Below are 18,784 nucleotides of genomic sequence, written 5' to 3'. Positions count from 1 at the left end.
TGTTGCCACTCCTGTGTCTTCTCTGCTTTAACTTTTCTAAGGGTCTGTGAGAAGAAAATTTCAACTGGCTCATGGTCAGTGGAGGTTTTTATTTTTAATAGCTAAAATCTGCTTTAGTTCCAAAATGTGCTGTCCTTCCAGCTCCCTGTGCCAGGCAGGTGATGCTGGTGCTACCTCTCTGGAAAGGTAAACCTCAGCTGTCTGGGCACTGGAAGATCTGGGAAGCATGGACTGGTGTTGAGAAGGTAAGGAAGATGATAGGTAATGAGGCTCTAGCATGGGGAGGTGAGAGAACAGAGGCAGGGGCAGATCAGAGGAGTTTTTCACAAGGTGAGGTCAAATAAAAACTAATTGTCAGGCTTGATTGCGTGGTCCTAGCTATCTGTTTGGTTCATCTGTAATCTCCTTCAGTGCAACAGAGGGTACCTACTCTGGAGGTGAATCTGGGTAATGTATCAAGTGAAGTGGGTGTTTGCAGGGGTTCGTTGCCTAATTAGGCAGGTTTTACAAGCGTTGGAGCTCATGCAAAGGAAACGTGAGCAAAGAAAGGAGGAAAAAAGTAGACAAACTCTTAGTCAATGGCAACTATCAGATCTGAGCAGGCACGTTCTTTACCAAGGACAGGGATGAGACCATGTTGCTAGCAGCCAAGGGAGGAGCAGGGGCCCAGGGAGAGGCAGGCAATCCTTCAACCATGGTAATCCTTCCCTTTAACCACAGTAATTGTTTAAATCAGTGTGGGACATATAAGAGGGTAGAGTTTGTTCTGTGGGCTTAGAGGAGGAGAGGGTCAGTAGAATGAATTGCATCATAAAATTAAAGCCATAGCATAACACACAGCACAGCTTTGCTGCACACCACACTGTCAGTTTCTGCATTCCTTGCATGGCAGCATTGTTCCTCTGACATGGGGGTGCATCCACAGAGAGGTTGCAGTATGTCAGTTCCACTAGGGGTTTTTGAAAAATACAGTTTGTTTTGACACATGGGATTCTACTGACTGTAAGATACCATAGATCAAAGGGAAGACTCAGGACAGAGTCGGATAAGGGGCGTAGGAAGCTCTGCAGTCTGGCTCTAAAAGATACTGTAGGAGCATGTAGCTTCCTAGTCATTGGTCCTTCATGTATTTGTTTGCATAAGTTTATCCTGCTTTTTTTTTTTCTTCAATAAATGACTTGGGCCTGACTTTCTCCAATTAGGTCCTCATTACAAGTGTGGTGAATTGAACAATCCTGGTTGTATTGTGGAAGCCCAGAGGAGACTCCACAATCTCTCTGGTTCTCAGTCATCCGCTAATTTTTAACTTTTTTTCCCATGCTTAAGCTGAATTGTCCTTTCACAGGATGCCACTGAGAAATCCTGCTGTTGCAGGGGTGGCCCATGCTCCCAGACCCTGAGGTATGCTCATCTGCAGAGCTGATGGAAAAGAGAAAAGTGGACCACCTGATAGTCTGTCAATGGGAAACAGTTGCTGTGGTGAGCTAGGGAAGGCTCACGGTGCACGTAGCAGAGGTTTGGGTCAAAATCCTGAGCTCAAGTTCCAGAATACCTTTGCCTTTCTGCTGGGTCAGTGTTGGGCGCCTCAAGTCAGTGACTACCCCGCTGCTAGCGTCTTGTTTCACCAGGGAAACCTGTTGCCCTTCTTGGCTCTAGCTGTGTCTCTGCTCAGCCGATGTTCTCCCTGCTCAGCAGGGTCTCGCCCCGCTGGGTCATGCTGCTGCCAGAGGCCTTGGGAAGTACCGGGACTGCACACGGACCCACACACAGCCTGCATGTGTTTGTGTGTGCACAAGCACGCATCCTCATGCCTACTTCTCCCAAAGGGAAACAAGCTCCAGAGCAAGGGCTGGGGGAGGGAGACTTGAAGGCTGTAACTGTTGGCTTCCCCTTACTCATGATTTTCCTGTTAGTGTTTTGTCCTCTTGGCATCCTTCCTGTTCTTTATATATTTATGGTATATATTGTTGTTTTGTTGTTGCCTTCTGTTCATTACATCCTTTGTTCTGTAAAGCATTGGAACAGAGAGGTGTTTCTTGCAGGCTTTGTCTGGCTGCTCAGGGTTACTCGTGACAATAACTGGAGAAACTGCTTCTGTGAGCATCAAGAAATGCAGTGTGTCTTTTTTCTTCATGGAGAAGAGTTTGTCCAGCTGGGGGTTGCTCCTTGTGCTGTGAAGCCTTACTGTTTATATGCACCAATGATGTGGCTAGTATCCAGTTATGGACTTGGATCCAGTTTTTGTGTGAAGTGCAAAGTAAACAGAAGAAAGAAAATCTTGAGACATGGCTTCCAGCACACAACAATGATAATACCCATCCCCAAACCACAAGACCCTTTGAGATATGCATGGCTTATTCTCCACAGATGAAAGGGCAAAGAAGGGAAGCCTGGGAGGCTTGCTGCCATCGCTGCAAGAGGCAAGACTCCACACTGGCAACTTGGGTGCAGGCTGCAGGGCATTTGATGCTCCTCTGGCTTTTGTCATCTGGTGGCTGCACCAAGCACAGCGGGTAGAGCTGGTTTCTTCCTCTCCCTGAAGGAGTTCAGCTCATATTCCACTTGGAAGACTTTGTCCTTTGGAGGTGGGATCGTGCCTGCTGTCAGTGCCTCTTTTTTATTCACCAGTTGGTTTGGAAACATCACACAATATCTAATACCCTGAACCAGAAGTGCACACTCCAAGAGCATTTTGATCAGAAGTGGAGAAGAGGGCATTGAGGAAGAGGGGGGTGGGAGGAAAACTTAAATTAGAAGAAAGCCAAACAGCTACTGCTGGAGACAGATGATTACAGCTCATTTCAAGGCTGTTTCCTGCATGCCAATGCTAGATCAGTAAACAAACGCCTCTTTACAAATACAAAGCAGGCAGGAACTCTGTTTGGAAGAGAGAGGTCGGGGTAGGTCTTGCTTCACTTGGTAGCAGGAAGCCCCTATCACATGGCCCTGGGAATTGTGAGGCCGGGTGCGTGTGGGAGATAGGCCGAGAAGCTTCTGCTGGGAGACTTCACATCCTTCCCAGGGTCTGGCCAACAGGTTTGAGAGCTCCCTCATCTCTTTCTTTCCTCCTGCCTCCTCCCCTGTCCTTCCTTTCCTAGTTTAATTTTGAAACAATGTCAGATTACTGCTTTGTTCCCCCAAACAATGGCAAGGATTACTGAATAAATCACAGTGTCAAAGCGCTCCAAATGGGGCTCATCAATTTCTTTCCCCTTTTGTGGCCTTGCTGCCCTAGGATATACATGCCAGGAGCTCAGGTTGCTGTGGAGCTATGCCACTCATTGCTGGTAGAAAGTTCTTGTGTGGTTTCTACAGAAAGCAGTAATCAAACAAGAAGTACCAGCTGGATGTATGTATGTCCTCCTTGGATTGACTGCAAACTAAATTGACCCCTGCTTGTTTCTTCTCAGCAGTTTGTAGGGCCCTGGTCACATTGCACATGAGGCAGGAAAGCTGAGTGTTTTGGATAATGCTTCTGAGCTGCTGACAGGTATCCCTTCCCCATCCCTGCATGCACACACTCTTGTGCTCTCTCTTCCCACTTCCCTCCCTCTTTCCCTTCTGTCCACACAGTCTCATCACCTCCCTTGTACCAGACATGAGAGCATGTTGGACCCTTTCCATGAACTGCTTTGTCTAAAACTCTTCACCAACTCTAGCAGGTCACAGAAGTGCTCCAGAATGAGCCTGAGCTAGCACAAAATCAGGGTCAGGGTAGTGTGTGGTCAATCGAAGCAGAGATGTGGGGAAATAGGAGGAATGGGAGCTCCTCTTGGCCTTCGTGGTGAACTTGTGGAACCAAACCTCAGTAAAGAAGATAAAACTTTTGTTTTCCTACTGGAGAAAATTTTCCATCACTGCCAAGCTGGCTTTCTCTTGTCAGGTGTTGGCAATGCCTGTGTGTCAAGCCTGCAAGTCATTTCTGGTGACCTTATTAATGGAAGAGATTATCCCATCACCTTGAAGTTCTTTGGGTTTGGGATTGGCTCCAAGCAAATTATCTGGCTTTTGGGCTTATTGTGAGATACCTTGTTATTTTCTTCTGTTTTATTCCAGAGGTGACCCTTTTTTCCCCTCATGTCTTCCAATGTGTTTGGGTAAATGTTTACTCTTTTGGGGCAGGACCAATTAATGTGCTGCAGTAATCCCCTAGGTGATGCTGAGGATACTGTCAGTGAAGGCACAGCACTCTTATCTCCTAGGGATGGCTTTAGTCCCCTCAGCAGCATGTGTTGTCAGTGGGTGTGTTGTTGTAGCATCTGATGTGTTGCTACTTTGCAAGCTCCTGGTCTGCACTTTAATGTGCCTAGCATGAATGCATTGCTTTGGTTACTTCTGCCACACGTAATGTCTGGGGAAGACAGCCTTGGTCTTGGCTCCAAGTCATGTTGATAGCAGCAGTGCTCCTTTTGTGAGAGAGACTTCCTTACAGCACCCAGTAACTGCTTTGTGCCTTGCTTCTGAGGGTGATGTGGTCTGTCCTGTCCACTACAGATGAACAAACATGTGCACTTCTATATTATCTCCTTTTTGGCCTCTCCTACAAGAGGTCTGTCAGGCACATGACTGTGCTGAGCACCAGCACATGTTTGCTCATATCCAGATGTTTGTTTCCTAGGCAATGTCTGTTAGGGGATTGTTGGAAGAGGCTGAGAGATGGTGTATTGTGATGGGGAAGCTCTGTAATCTTACCAGAACAGAGCTCATCCCAAGTGAACATTGGATGTGGCAGCAGAGCCACAGTGGGTTCACATACACTGATTTCTGCTGCTGTTAATATTTCTTACTGCTAAAGTCAGTGCCAAGTTGCTGTGGACACTCATCCTGCTGTGTGGGGCAGCAGATGAGTGGTGAATGAAGTGACCATCGCTGCTCTGGGGGTGTTGTAAGCCGAGCACATAGCAGCCTCCTTTGCAGCTTTGCAGGGATCTGCTTTGGCTGCCTGAGTGAGTCATTCTTTGGCCGGGGGTGGAAGCGATCGTTAGATTTTCATTATCCTCAATCCATAACAGTTAATGGGTGGATGAATAGATTTTGTTCTTTGGGATGGTAAATTTTCTTGACAGTATTGCAAGGCTGCTGTGTGTCTAGAAGTGAAGTGAGTGTTTGTTCCAGTTACTAACGAGGAAGAGAAGCCAAGGGGGTTTATTGTCTGGGGAAAGAGAGTCTGCTAAGTGATTAGCAATGAGCTGCCCCAAGTGTGTACACATTGAGTTGACCCAGAGTTCACTCTTTGCCTCAGGAGCATTGCCAGTGTGGGATAAAGGGAGGGAGAGAAAACTGCGAACAAACACAACTGATATTTTTTTTTCTTCTTCTTTCTGCCCAAAATATTTGAACAGTGAAAGAAAGGGATCACTCCATTATTTACTGTTTCTGGTATGGTGGGGTTTATTGTTTTAATGACAAGAACCTACGAAATTTCCTGAGGCACTTGGTCTAGTTGCCAAATTCTAGTCATGGCAGGGTGGCATCTAGCAGACCAGCCAGTGGGCAGATTTGAGAGGCTTCAGTTTTTCCAGGTATTGCCTACAAGATGGTGATGCTGCAGAGCAGGATAAAAAAACTGTAAGCCTTCATAAAATGTGCTCCATATTCAAGTCATGGTACAGCAGTTGATGCTGAATCGAAGATAATACTTGCCCTCAAAACCTGCTGTCTCCACCCTGGGCTTCTGTGAGGGGTAATGCTGTCGCACCTCTAACCGTTTCACAGAGGAGGAAACCAAGGCTGTCCTCAGAAACCTGTCATGTCTTGCTTCTTGGGGAGTCTCCTTCTCTGGAGACCTGGAGACTTCAAAAACCTGTCTGGATGCGTTCCTGTGTGGACTACCCTAGGTGATCCTGCTTTTGGCAGGGGGTTGGACTCGATGATCTCTGGAGGTCCTTTCCAACCTGTAACATTTTTTGATTCTGTGATTCTGCTTTTTTCCTAATTTGAAAGATAAATGCATGCATATGTGTAGAAGGAAGACAGAAGGATGCTAAGCAATAACTCTTTCTTGTGTCTTCCTGCAGGTAACCTGCTACCCTGCTGTATGCTGACATGATGACAGCTAGCAAAGTGGACAATGTGAGCAGCAAGTCTGAAACCAGTGTCTGCAAGTCTGTTGAGAGGTGAGAGCTTTCCATGTCTCAATGCCAGGGTGCTTTGCTTGTATTTATTATCCCCAACAGAAAGAAAACCAAAGGAAGGAAACATTTCCTCTGCTCTGCTCTCTCCCTCTCTCCTCACATCCCTGTAAATCTCATTGCCATCTCAGAACTGTGATGCTATGCACTTCAACATCAAGTCAGACTGATAATGTGCTAAACTCACACAGCTAGGACTGTCCCAAGGCAAAACCATTTGTGCTGGTAGTATCTGTCATGTCAGCCCCATCTGCACGTCAAATCTTCAGTACTGGGGAATGGACAGACTCCTCAGATAAGTCCTAATGTCCCCAGGCATTGCAGGTTCCAGTGTCCAACCTTAGTTTCTACTGTGCAGCCTAACCACCAGCAGCACTGCGGCGCCCTGATCCTCCCCCAGACTCAAATTGTGCTATAACCGAGTCTATGATGGCTGCCAGCTTTGCTCAGCTCCAGGGGAAAGCTCAAGGCCTGCCAGCACACAGGGTCTCCACACAGATGCTGAATTCTGGAAGAGGCACACTGGATACATTTAAGTTAGTGGAGCAATTTCCTGAGTTGAGTGTCATTGTTGAGATTGTGGTTTAATTGGGCTAATGATTGGGGTTTGCATCCCAGTAACTACCTAGTGCTCCCTGCCAAGCCCAGGCAAACCCCAGAGGTATGCCTAACTGCTTTAGTTCAGGACCCTCTTTTGTTAGACTATCTCTGTTCAGCTGAAACTTTACTATATTGGAAAACTCTTGGAAAACTCTGGTCTAAATATATTAGATTTTTTTGGTGCAGTTTGGACTCCAAACAGTGAAGGCAGTTCATTGTTTGCTGTGGGAATGTGGAGTCTGATGTCTGGGTGCCATGTCACATGCTCCAGGCCAAGGGAGTGTGGCTGGGTGCATGGGAGCTCAAGCCCATGTGTGACATGGGATTGTAGGGCTGAAGAACTGTAATAATGAAAGTGCCTTCTTTTACATTTGTGGAAAACTTGGATGCCCTGAAGGAGATCCTTTGAGCAGGCACTAAAGGAGTGGCAAGTGTATGGTATATTTTCTCCTCTGTTTAACAGCAGCAGCTTTGCTCTTGTTTGCAAATGGTCCACTGTACATTTATCTGCAGTGGGCCTGCTTAATGCCCTGACAGTGTCCAAAACTGTACTGCATTTCTGAACAGACAAAGACACATACCCAGTGCTGGGGTACCTCTCATTGGTATTGGCATGTCTGATGTACAAAAAATAGCCTTCTGACTTCCTGCCTCCTCCTGCCACAGAGGAAGGTGTCATCTCAAACTGTGCTTTAGTTGTCAAGGACAGCATTGCGTTCTGGCTAAAAGAACCTTTCCCTGAGTGTCCTCTCCTATGAGCCCATCTCTCAAGTGCTTGATTTGAGCATCCTCTGCTGTTACCTGCTTTACAAGTGGAACTTGGACTAAACCAAGGGTGAGCAATGTTTCTTCTTTTTGTCTTTGATGTACAGGATCAAGCTTGCAGATAAAAACAATACAGAAGCTGTGAAGGAGTTAGAAAGACCATTGTGTGGATTTTTGAGTGAGAGATGTTCTGAAGGTGCCTCTGTCACCCTGGGTTTAACATCTGAAGCTGAACCACTTTCTTCTCTGCTGAAGAGCCCACTGGGAGCCTTGGAGAACTTGATGCTGGATCCAAGGCTAGATTGCTTTCAGCAGAACATGCTTAGTCCCAAAATGATCATCAGTGACCCATCTGTGGATCTGAATGTTAAAGAAAACAGTAAAATCATCAAGAGACAGATAGGAAGCACTCAGAACATACAGTCACCTGCCAAAACTGGCTTAAGAAATAAGTCTTTCAGCATCAGGGACAAAATTTCAGAATGGGAGGGGAAAAAAGAAACACAGTCTGCTCCTCACAGAGAGGAAGAGCAGGGAGCTAAGGAGGAGCACAGGGTGCCATGCATGGCTGAGAAAACAACTGGGGAAGCACTGGTGACTCGGAAAGTAGAGACCAAGAGGCTTTTGAACTGGGAACTGGAGTGCAAAGGGGCAGGCAAAGAGAATGAGTGGAAAGCAGGAACTCAGAAAGGCACAGGGCAGGCAGCAGAGCGAAAGGGGGAAGCGCAGAGGAACGAGGAAGTGGAGTCCAGTCTTGGCAAATGCAAGGAGGTGAAAGGTGGGAAGTGGGAGATCCAGAAGGAGAACCTTTCAGTGCTTAGTCAAGTCAAGAAGCTAGAACAGGCTTTGAAAGATGGCTCAGCAGAGCTGCAGCCACAGTTGCCTGGTACTTACTATTCCCCACAGTGCTTGCAGGAGAAGGCAGCACAAGGAAATGCTGCTCCCGAGGGCTACGAAAGCATATGTGGGGCTGAGCTGAGCAAAAGGCTTGGACTTGGCTTGGACTCTGAAATCAGTGAGCCAATTTTTGGGACTCTAGAAGAGGTAAGAACTTCTCGTGCAAAGTCCAAGGATGGCACAGTGGAGAATGTGTACACAGAGCCAGGGGTGCCAGAGAAGAAACCTTTCATCAACCCCCTGCCAAAGCCCCGTCGGACTTTCAAACACGAGGGGGAAGAGGACTGGATGCCAGCAGCTAGGAATAAAAGAAACTTACCCCCTCTGCCATCCGTTCCTCCCCCTCCACTACCTTCCTCTCCTCCCCCATCAGCCGTCAGCAGGAGGCTCTGGAGTGGGAAGCACAAGAACAACACTGACCACAGGTATTTAGGCTCTCTTTTACAAAGTTCTTGGTCTTCATGATGGAGTCTTGCCTTCTCCTGTCTCTCTGGGAGAGATGGTTCTTCCCTGGTCAGGCATACTCCCCAGAGAACCTTGCTGGTCATAACTAGCACTTGGTCATCTCTCTAAGAATGTGTGAATGGCCAGCACAACTTCAGAGAATAACTATGAAGGGATAAGTTACAGCAGGTTTGGGATTTAAGGTCACTATTGCATGGCTTAACCTGCAAACCCAAGATAGAAGGGTTTGGGCTTGGGTTTTTTTTATCAGAAAACCTGTTCAATTACAAAATTACTGCATCTAGTCTGGAACAGAGCCTGGAATGATAATCTCTGGATTCTACAGCACTATTTTCACTGTTCATAGTAAACCTATTTTTTTAGCTGAATCTGCTGTATATATATTCTTCTGGAGTGCTTTCTTGCCTTTTCTCCCACATGATTGTCACACATTTTTGGGGTGGGAAGTGTACAATGCACAGCTATTTCTAATGCCTTCTGCATAAATTCTCATCTAAAAATCCCTGCCTTGGGTGCAGAAAGGACATCAAAACTCTCCACATTTGTTAGTGGAGGACACATTGGTTTTACCCTTCTTGCCATCCTGCATGCAAGTATTACTGTCTTGTACTGCTCAGAGAGCGATAATTTTGGGGCTCCTGTTCCTGCCAAGGGTGTAACCTCTCTTGGCCTATGGTTCTGTGCAGCGTTGGCAGGATGTGCCAGTTAACACTCGAATCTTCACACTGTGCTATTGCCATGACAATCTGGATAACCCATAGCATCCCCAAAATGCCTTTATTTATGTGGCTGATAAGTATAACTGATCTCAGTGTGAACTGCTTTACATGGGATGAAGCTGTGAAATGTTCTTAGTAACTCATTCTGCCAGCTGTGTGGCATGTGTGGCGCTCAGGGACATGGTTTCATGGTGGACTTGGCAATGTTAGGTTTATGGTGGGATTTGATCTCAAAGATCTTTCCAACCTAAGTGGTTCTATGATTCTGTGTTGAAGTCAGTTAACCATGGCTTGGTTATAAATCCTGGTTAACACAATCACTCTCCTCTTTGCTCCTTCTCCCCTCCCTTCCTGGTTCAGGAAGTCTTATGAGTTCGAAGACTTGCTGCAGTCATCATCTGAGAACGGCCGAGTGGATTGGTACGCGCAGACCAAGCTGGCCCTCACACGCACTTTATCTGAGGAGAACGTCTATGAAGACATCTTGGGTAGGAGCTATGGACAGGGGAGGGATTTGATGCTGAATAACTGAGGAGATTCATGGTCAACAGACACTCGCTGGAGGTGCTGAATAAAGTATATTTATGCTTCAAATGCAGACCAAGATATATTTTACACAGAGTATTGGCAAGTAGTAAGGAAAAATGACAGGCTCTTTTAAAACTCATCGGCTTCAGGGATGAACCTGAGGCATGTGAGAACCAGCTTTTGGGTTTTGCTGGCATCTTTCCTTTGTCTTCTATTTGTCCTGCAGACTAATTCTCATGGTTTTGGTCTGTCCGTTGTAGTGAGCTTGTCACCACTGAGATAATGTGGACAGGCTGAAAACAGCCTTGAAACAGTTCCTCATTCCAGAAATAAGCTTGTGTGTGGCTTCAGGTACCACTGAAATTAAGAAGCTAGGTCCCACAATCTTTGAGTTTTATTTCATTCTATAACTTTAATGGCAGACCAATGCCCTTTTAAAGATTCTTTCCTGCAACACTCTCAGTTTATATAGTGACTGTGAGTTAAATGGCCATTTATGGAACACAGAATAGAGGCATCCCTCTTGGAAAAGCTTTGATTGTAGGCTGGTGCTGTGTAAAGCTCTTGGCAGAGTTTAGCAGACTAGGAAGAGAATAGCTGTGTCAGCTCTCACCATGCAGCTGTAATCCTACAAAGGTGGCCTGTGTTTGGCGTGGGAGGAGCTGCACTTTCTCAAAAGCAGGCCAGGCATTATTGTTTTGGTATGAATAAACTCTGATCATAGTTGATGAGAAAGAACTCTCAAAAGACTCTCATCCCTTTGGGAGTAAAGCAGACAAGGTGATGCCAGTCCATGCTTTTTTACATTTTGGAAGCTGCCAGCCTTGTTTGTGGAGCTAGGGGCCTCATGTTTGCTTTCTTCTGCACTTTACTTGGGGGGCCAAAGGAACAGGGAGTGCCTGAGCAGCTGGGGGTTTTTTGTGTTGGGGCATGATGGGAGGTCTTGGAAACCACTGAGTAAGGGTCACCTCGTCAGCTGGAATAACATGGATAGCATTACAGGGTGGCTGTATAGGCAAATCCTTGCATTCAAACACAAGCACAACCCTGCGTCCCAAGCTTGCAAGGAACTCAAATACCAGGTTCTAATCCCACTCCCCTCCAGCTTTTAGTTGCAAAGATTAGAAGAAAGCAAAGTTACAGGTAATGGAACATGTTTGGCTTTTGTTTTCTTGCTGCATGGTCAGGCTTTGCCTGGAGTCAGTGATCTTTAATTAATTCCTGCAGTCCTGCTGTTGTTACCATAGAAGCTTTGGAAAAGGGTTGAACAGGGAGATCTCAAAAGAAACTGCAGTTCTGTTTTTCACAAAATCACAGGCAGCTATAGTCCACAAAACAAACAATGTGTGAAAACCACACCAATGAAGGGAGAACTGAGACTGCAGCCACAGGACACTAGTACTGCCCACAGATAATCCTGTGTGCCCTTCAGAGCATGCCAATACACACGTGTCATATTCATATGTCAGGGGCACTCAGCTGTTGGTGGGACAAGCATTCCCTTTCCCAACAAGTCACACAGATTCCCTTTGTTGTGACCCAACCTTATGAGGAAGGATTTGCAGGAGGTTCTGTAGTGATACCCGAGGAGTGAGGTGAGGCAAACTGACACTGAAATAGCCAGAATGATTGGCAATTTATTGATTACAAGCTCATGTAGATCACTTCAATCATACAGTGGTTCTCAAGGCAGCGAGGAGATTAGCTAGTGTGTGCCACAGGGAGAGTAAGTGAGAAAGAAGAGTGTGGTAAGATCAGAGGTAAGAGAAAAATCACCACTCCGGATTCCAGCGATGTCCAGTGCGTTTGGTGTTGTCTTGATGGTGGGTGCACACCGACAGTTCATGGTGCTGCCTTTCATTCCTGAATTGCCCTTCAATTCCTCACCTAGGGGCAGTTGGCAGAGATGTTCCCATAGCAGGGGATGGCACAGGCACATTGGGACTCCAGTTTAGCTGAGTTATTCATGGGGTGCCTGCACACGGCCTTGTGCTGGTCACGAAACAGTGAGTGCTCCCAGTAGTGATGCACGTGAGATCGAGGCATGCATGATTGGTAGATGTGTCTACCATGCCTAGAATGTTGTGTGACAGATGTCCATGGCCAGAGAGTGGATTAAATCTTTCTGCCCCAATTAAATGATGACCAGAGGTCCCCCTAAACAAGTGATTTAAGCAGAGGAGAGAAGACCCTTATGCTGGCCTTCTGCTGATGGTTTCATGTGGAGACAAATCTAAGCTAAAGACCAGAAAGAAACAAATATAATTGTTGACTGATGTGCATGAGAACAGCTCTTCTGAAGACACAGAAATGACCTTGAGGACTCACTGCATCTTTCCATCTGTGGTATCTGTGATCCGTTCCTATGGCTAAGCATGTCAGTGTCAGAGTTTGGACACTGTCCAGTGAGCAGCTGGGCTTCTAGGGCTGTGGAGAGAATGAAGCAATTGCAGGAATGCTTGAGAGCAGGTCTTTATGTTTGATGTGGGGGGTGGGAAGAGGCCAGCAGATCCCCAAGCTGATTTTTATGGCAAACCTCAAGGATTTTGTGCACTTACAATCTCTTACTTGTGGCTTTATGCTGCAGATCCACCATCAAAGGAAAACCCTTATGAAGACATTGAGACCAACAGCCGCTGTTTGGGGAAGAAATGTGTCCTGACTTTCCCAGCATCCCCCACCTCTTCTGTACCTGGGACTCCCACTAAGGTGCTTTGATTCATGTGGCCACTTCTCCAGAAAGTTTTGGGGTGAAATCCAAGTTCTGTGTGGGAAAAGTGGAATTTTGCTGATTTGACTTTCATCATGTCAGAGTTTTTTCCACTGAGTCTTTTACCACTGGTCAGAGTACAGTGTATGATAAGAGAGTATTTATTTCCCTTTAGCAGAGTAACAAACAGCATTCCCTTATGCAAATGGTTTGTTGGCTTTCACTGTTTTTCACACCAAGGCTACCTTGCCCTGGTAAGAGGGAAGACCTTTCACTAATGTGATGCAAGAAAACTCTTCTACCTCGAAGAGGGCATTGAAGTGCTTGGGCGATCAAGCCTTGCAGTCTTCTTGGCTCAGTGTTAGTGGGCAGTACACAGTCTGCCTGTGCTGATGCTAGGATGCCTCTTTTGCTCTTTCCTGGATGAGGCTGGTTGCTAATGCAGTGTCAGTACAGCTCATAGTTTGCTGACATTTTCCTCCCTGGCAGTGAATCCAAAACAAGAGGTAAAACATTGCCTTGTACCTCTTGCTTAGAGCTCAGGGCTTACCAAAGCCAGCCCTGCTCTCAGCTTCCTGAGCTGTTCTGGTTGGTTTCTGTTGCCTGTTCATATAGTTCAAGCCTGGAACAGGAAGGGCAATGTGACAGCAAAAGTCTTCTTGGTAACAGACGGGTTTCAGAGTGCGTTCAGGAGATCTACACACCCTTTTCCTGACCAAAGGGGGTTCCCATGTTCTCCAAATTGTAGCTGTTATTAGAGCAGTTACCAAACATGTTCAGAAGCTTGGCATGCAGTGTTCCTTGATGTGTTGCTGTTTTCCAAGCAGCTTAATCAGCAGCTGAGGTTTCTTTGGATAATTCAACACTTAAAAGTGAATTTTTTTTCTGTGGTTCTCAGTCTGTTCTCCTTGTTCCTAGTTAGGTCTAGAGCAGCAAGGGTCTACATATGAGTGGTGGGATATAGTTGGATTCCTCAGAGGGCTTTGCTGTCAGCTATATGCCCTGATTTCCCACCTCTGCTGTCAAAAGGGGGCTGCAGTGTTATACACAAATGCCTTTCACTATCAATAGGGTTCCATGCAGGAGACACTTTAGTAAAGAACTAAGTAGGAGTAATTATGTTACCCTACTGTGGTGGCTGTATCACTAGTGCAGGATGAGGTTCTTCAGTGTGAAAGCACTTCCCAGACTCATTTTAATGTGTGACTTCTCTGTGGGTGGTAACCTTTTCTGTGAGATGACTGCAGTCAAACCATCCAGAGACACCTGAGCAAATCGGAATGGTCAGACTAATAACTGTGCTGAGCGTGTTGATGGAGGCAGACCATTATGTTGCCTCAGCTACAGTGCCACTGTGACTTGTTCAGAATTAGGTTGGATATCCCTGCCCCACACTTCTTAGTGCCACAGAGCTGTATCCTCTGGGAGTGCAGATATAGGTCACACAAAAAGTGTGACTTACCCTTACTGTAATTGCTGGGAAATTCTGTAGGGAAGGACAAAAGGAGTAGTTCCTATTGAGCATCTTTCTGGTGAGAAGTGGTTTGCCTTTCTTTATCTAAAGCTGAGCTTTCTGTTTATGTGATACTGGTTTTGGTCAGAGACTTTGACAACTTTATGTTGGTAATTAAATAGCAATTTTATGCTCCTACTGAACTCACTAATGAGTTTAAGAGGAAACTTGTCTCCATAATTGTCTGTTTTGGCATTTCTTGTACTGTCCTCTGAAATATTTAATTCTGGCTGCTGTCCGTTCAGGGTTAGGTCTGTCAACCATACTAATGATGCTTTCTGTCTGGCCCTCACTGCTTCTCTGTTCCTTCTGACTAGCTGCTCCTTGTCCCAAATGCTTGTGGTTGGCTGATTGGTTAGTCTTGTCCTGTTTATAGAACAAGCCTCTGGGTTACAGAATCTTAGAAGATTTTTTTTTGTTGTTTTTTTTTCACACTCCAGCAAGGCTTCTTGGCTGACCCCTTAGACTGCATTCTGGTCTGGAATGAATATGAAATGGTTGAACTGCTGGTTGAAATAGCCCTGGTCTAGCCCAGCAGCTGGGCAATTTCCTAGTGTGTGTAGAAATCTGTGAGCATTCTCAGAATGTGGGCTGTTTGGCCAGCTGAGTGCTGTAGGTGCCCAACAGGATTTACCTCCATGACAGTATTAGCAATGAAGCAAAGGTACTCAGGTGTTCATTCATTCCTTCTCTATTTCCAGTTGCTTTCCAAGCCCATTTTTTTCCGACAAAACTCAGAGCGGCGTAGTTTCAAACTGCCAGACCTAAGGAAACTGAGCCGTGACGGGACTGGGTCACCGTCCAAAATCAGCCCTCCCTCAACCCCCAGCAGTCCAGACGACACCTTCTTCTCCTTGGGAGACCCTCAAAATGGCAAGAGGAGAAGGAAGATTCCCAAGGTAAATCTAGGGCTTTCTCTCTTTTGCTTGGCTTCTTCCAGGCAGGAACATGAGTATGAGACAGTGTTTGCTTTAGTTTGAGTGACACCCCTGAAATATAGCTGTTGTTCTGGCAACTGACTTGGCTTCTATTTAACCCCCTTTCTACCTGAAGGAGAAGGCTCACAAACACCTCTGCAAGTTTTGAGGGAGTTACTGTTCTGACTGAGATATCATGATTGTCAGGAGAGGTTAAAATAACAATTCTTTTTAATATATACTTTTTGAATAAACATTTTCATTTGTCAGAGGGGGTAATGCAATTAATGCTTGGGCAAAAAATGCCTCTTCGTAGTTCCTTCTCTGCTGGGTTGACAGGAGAGTCAGAAATTAGCTGCATGTGGTGTTGGGTTTCCTCCTGGCACCCTGCTGTTCTTATCTAGGTCTGATTCATGCATTGGCTGTTTCTAATTCAAGGTAGGATGTGATTGTAGGTGAACAACAGAAACACTGGCATTTGAGAGGCAAAAGGAGTTGTCTGTAGTCATGAGCATTTTGTGGATCAACGTTTACTACTTCATATTTGGGTACAGCATGACTCCCTTTCAGTTTTATTTACTTTCAGATCTAGCAGAAGTGCATTTGCTCCAGATGAAGTTTGGCACCACTCTATCTATTGAACATTTCAAAAACACACTTACAAAAACACAGTTGCTTGTCCCAGTCTTTGCAGGACAAGCAGAAGCTACCAGGCACTGTCTGTGGTGATGTTTTTCTGAGCTCACAGTTTTCACTTTGGGGAAGAAGGGATGTGTTTGTGTATCTTTGTTTCCTGGTTGCCAGATTTGTGTTTGTGTTTGCATAGCTGAATTTTTTAATGCCCTCTCAGTGTACCTCAGCTCTTCAGAAATGAGCCAAAGACTACAAATCTCTAGGGTTTTATCTCCAAGTATGCCTACACATCTGTGCATGTGCTTGAGCTCTGTCAGTGTGCTCATGCACATCTTTATGTCAGCTGAAGGGAAGATTACAAGTCTGCATTTCCCATGCAGTGCTGCTGAGCAGTCTTGCAGAGCAAGCTCAGAACTGAGCTTCACTGTGACAGTGACAAGATCAATCAGCCTTGAGCTGGGAGGCTGGGTGGAGTCTGCACTTCCACATCAATGCATCCTGTCTCTCACTTAAATATGTGGATTCAGAGTTCCCTGACTAAGTGTGTGGTGGGCCTGTCTATATTTGAGCTCTTGAGATGTGTGCAGGGATCATAGACTTTCTGGAATAAATCTGGATGCTGTGGTCTGAGGCCTGCTTCTGCCTGAGATGCTGTGAAGAAGGCAGCTCTGTTTAAGGGGGCTTGAGGAAGCCTGACATGGTCATTTTGCAGCTCCACTCCCCTTCAGGGATGGATAAGGGAGACACTGAATGAGCCACTAAGCCCAGGTACGCACATCATAGAAATGACCTAAGGGACCCTGTGGTGCTCCCTGGAGCGTGGAACACAGTATGGAGAGGCCCAGGTAGGCACAGTCAAGCTCATATGGCCACACAGTGGGAAAGTGCATTAAGGCCTGGCCTTTCGTCAGGGCTTGTTACCTTGGGCTCCTGCCACACCAGCAGGACTGTACTGCTTCTGCACCAGAGTGAGCCTTGGCTGTTGGTAGCACAGGTGCAGATTGCTGTGTAAGGTAGATGCTGAAAATTGTCAGTTCTGGGCCACCAAGTGAAGAGTTTCAGTGTGGCCAGGATTGGGAAACAGAGCACTTTGCACGAAATTCTAACTTGGTTTCTTGCCTGGGGAGGAACATGACCTTGTTTGTTTGTGTGTGTGCTGTGCAGCTTGTGTTGAAAATCAATGCCATTTACGAGGCACGAAGAGGAAAGAAACGTGTCAAGAGGCTGTCTCAGTCCACAGAGAGCAATTCAGGGAAAGGTAAAACAGCTTTGAATCATCATACATCTGAGACTTTATGAGGACTTGTCTTAAAGTTTAGGTTGGCTTAGTGATTTATATGATGTTTTCTAACTCTTCTTTCCCATCCAGGCTCCCACTGGGGCTTCCACTTTTCTTTTGGGGAGATAAAAGCTGTTCCTCTGCCCAAAAGACTTTAATTGAAATTGAACAGTTACATTTTTTTCTTGCTTCATTTTCATTCCACGGCTTTACATGATAACCTCAGAGGTTGCATCAAAAATGTCCCCTGTTTTTGATGTGTTGTGGTTGGGTTTTTTTTTCTGGAACAGGCTGGAAGCTTTAGAAAGGAATGTTCTGTGTGCCAAGAGACTGATTTGTTGAGATTCAAATATTTTGCAGAAATGCGTCACTTTGGTGAGCAGTCCAGTGGAAGATAGTAGGTTGTGAAATAGCCCTGATTTCTTCAGCATCCCAATAAACAAACAGCCTCAGCTGGGAATCAGGGTTACTACACATGACCCTGGGACCGTCTCTGTTGTAGCAAGATTGAGCCGTCCAGCCTCCCACTGTCAGTTAACAACTTGTCAGAAGTATTCAGGGACTTCAGAGCAATTGCTTTCAAATGTATTTCTTTAAAACTTCAAATTATGTCTCCCAACACATTTTTTTATTTCCCAGAACACTCTTAATCTCCAGCAAAAGGTGACCACCAGCTCTGTTTCTTTCCCACAGTTACTGTTTATCCTCTGTTATATAGGATATACACCTATGGAGTGGGTGTGTTTCTGGCAGCCTTCAGAGGTTCATACATCCCATACTTGTCACTGCATAATTTTATGCCACACTCTGGGGCCCATCGAAGGCATCCTTGACAGAAGCAGTCTGTTGGACCATACGCACAGTCCAGCTCAGTCTGGCAATTGGTCTTTTTTGTTCATTTGCTTGGGTTTTATTCTTTGTCCCACATGCTACTGTGTATTCATAGGTATTTTGCCTTGGTGTTGTGCTTATACAGGCTTGGATAAAACACTGCTCTGGCATTTTATTTGTTATGCAATGCTTTTGGCTGTGTAGAATTGATTTTGTTGTTTGGGTGGGGTTTATTATTCATTGAAGATACTGAGGTTGGTAAGCTAAATGTCTATGGGTATGTGCACCCTTGAAAAGAATAAGGTTCTAGGGGTGTCTTCCCTTTGAAGTTGCTAAGGCTGGCTTTCTCGTGCCGGTGATAAGAAATGAACAGCTGTAAATAGACTTTATTCATATTCCCCTTTTGTTTTTTCCTAGTTACAGATGAAAACAGTGAATCAGACAGTGATACTGAAGAGAAACTGAAAGGTAAGGCAAATGTAGGATGGAGTAAATGGCTCCTGATCACCTGCTTTGAGATCCTGGGTCAATATCTCTCCTCTGTGTTCCGCTTTTGGAGAAGGAGCTCATTTCTTCTCAGAACACAGTGAGAAAACAAAGATCTTAGTACTGCAGAAGAAAATCCACAGGCAGAGGACTGTAGGAGCCCAAACCAAACATCTATTGCAATTCCTGTCAAAGCTCTTTGCACTGATTTTCCTAGGAGATGACTTAGACATTTGGATAGAGTAGGTTTTTCTAAGTGCACAGTCACAAATACATGACCAAGCTCACAGAAACAGCATTGCATGGATCA

General features: G+C 45.7%; 1 protein-coding gene across 1 annotated transcript in view; it reads left to right on the top strand.

Annotated features, from left to right (window-relative positions):
• DENND2A (DENN domain containing 2A) overlaps positions 1-18,784 on the top strand; it is a 54,798-nt gene that overhangs the window by 14,927 nt on the left and 21,087 nt on the right. Inside the window, exons 2-8 of the mRNA XM_054167584.1 lie at positions 6,018-6,116; positions 7,604-8,818; positions 9,938-10,065; positions 12,693-12,814; positions 15,030-15,227; positions 17,043-17,136; positions 18,406-18,456. Coding sequence (XP_054023559.1) covers positions 6,046-6,116; positions 7,604-8,818; positions 9,938-10,065; positions 12,693-12,814; positions 15,030-15,227; positions 17,043-17,136; positions 18,406-18,456 — 1,879 coding nt within the window. The 5' untranslated portion in view covers positions 6,018-6,045. The remainder of the gene's footprint in view (positions 1-6,017; positions 6,117-7,603; positions 8,819-9,937; positions 10,066-12,692; positions 12,815-15,029; positions 15,228-17,042; positions 17,137-18,405; positions 18,457-18,784) is intronic.

The sequence above is a fragment of the Dryobates pubescens genome, chromosome 15, assembly GCF_014839835.1.
Source record: "Dryobates pubescens isolate bDryPub1 chromosome 15, bDryPub1.pri, whole genome shotgun sequence".
NCBI classification, from domain to species: domain Eukaryota; kingdom Metazoa; phylum Chordata; class Aves; order Piciformes; family Picidae; genus Dryobates; species Dryobates pubescens.
This window is presented reverse-complemented; position numbering and strand designations above follow the sequence as displayed.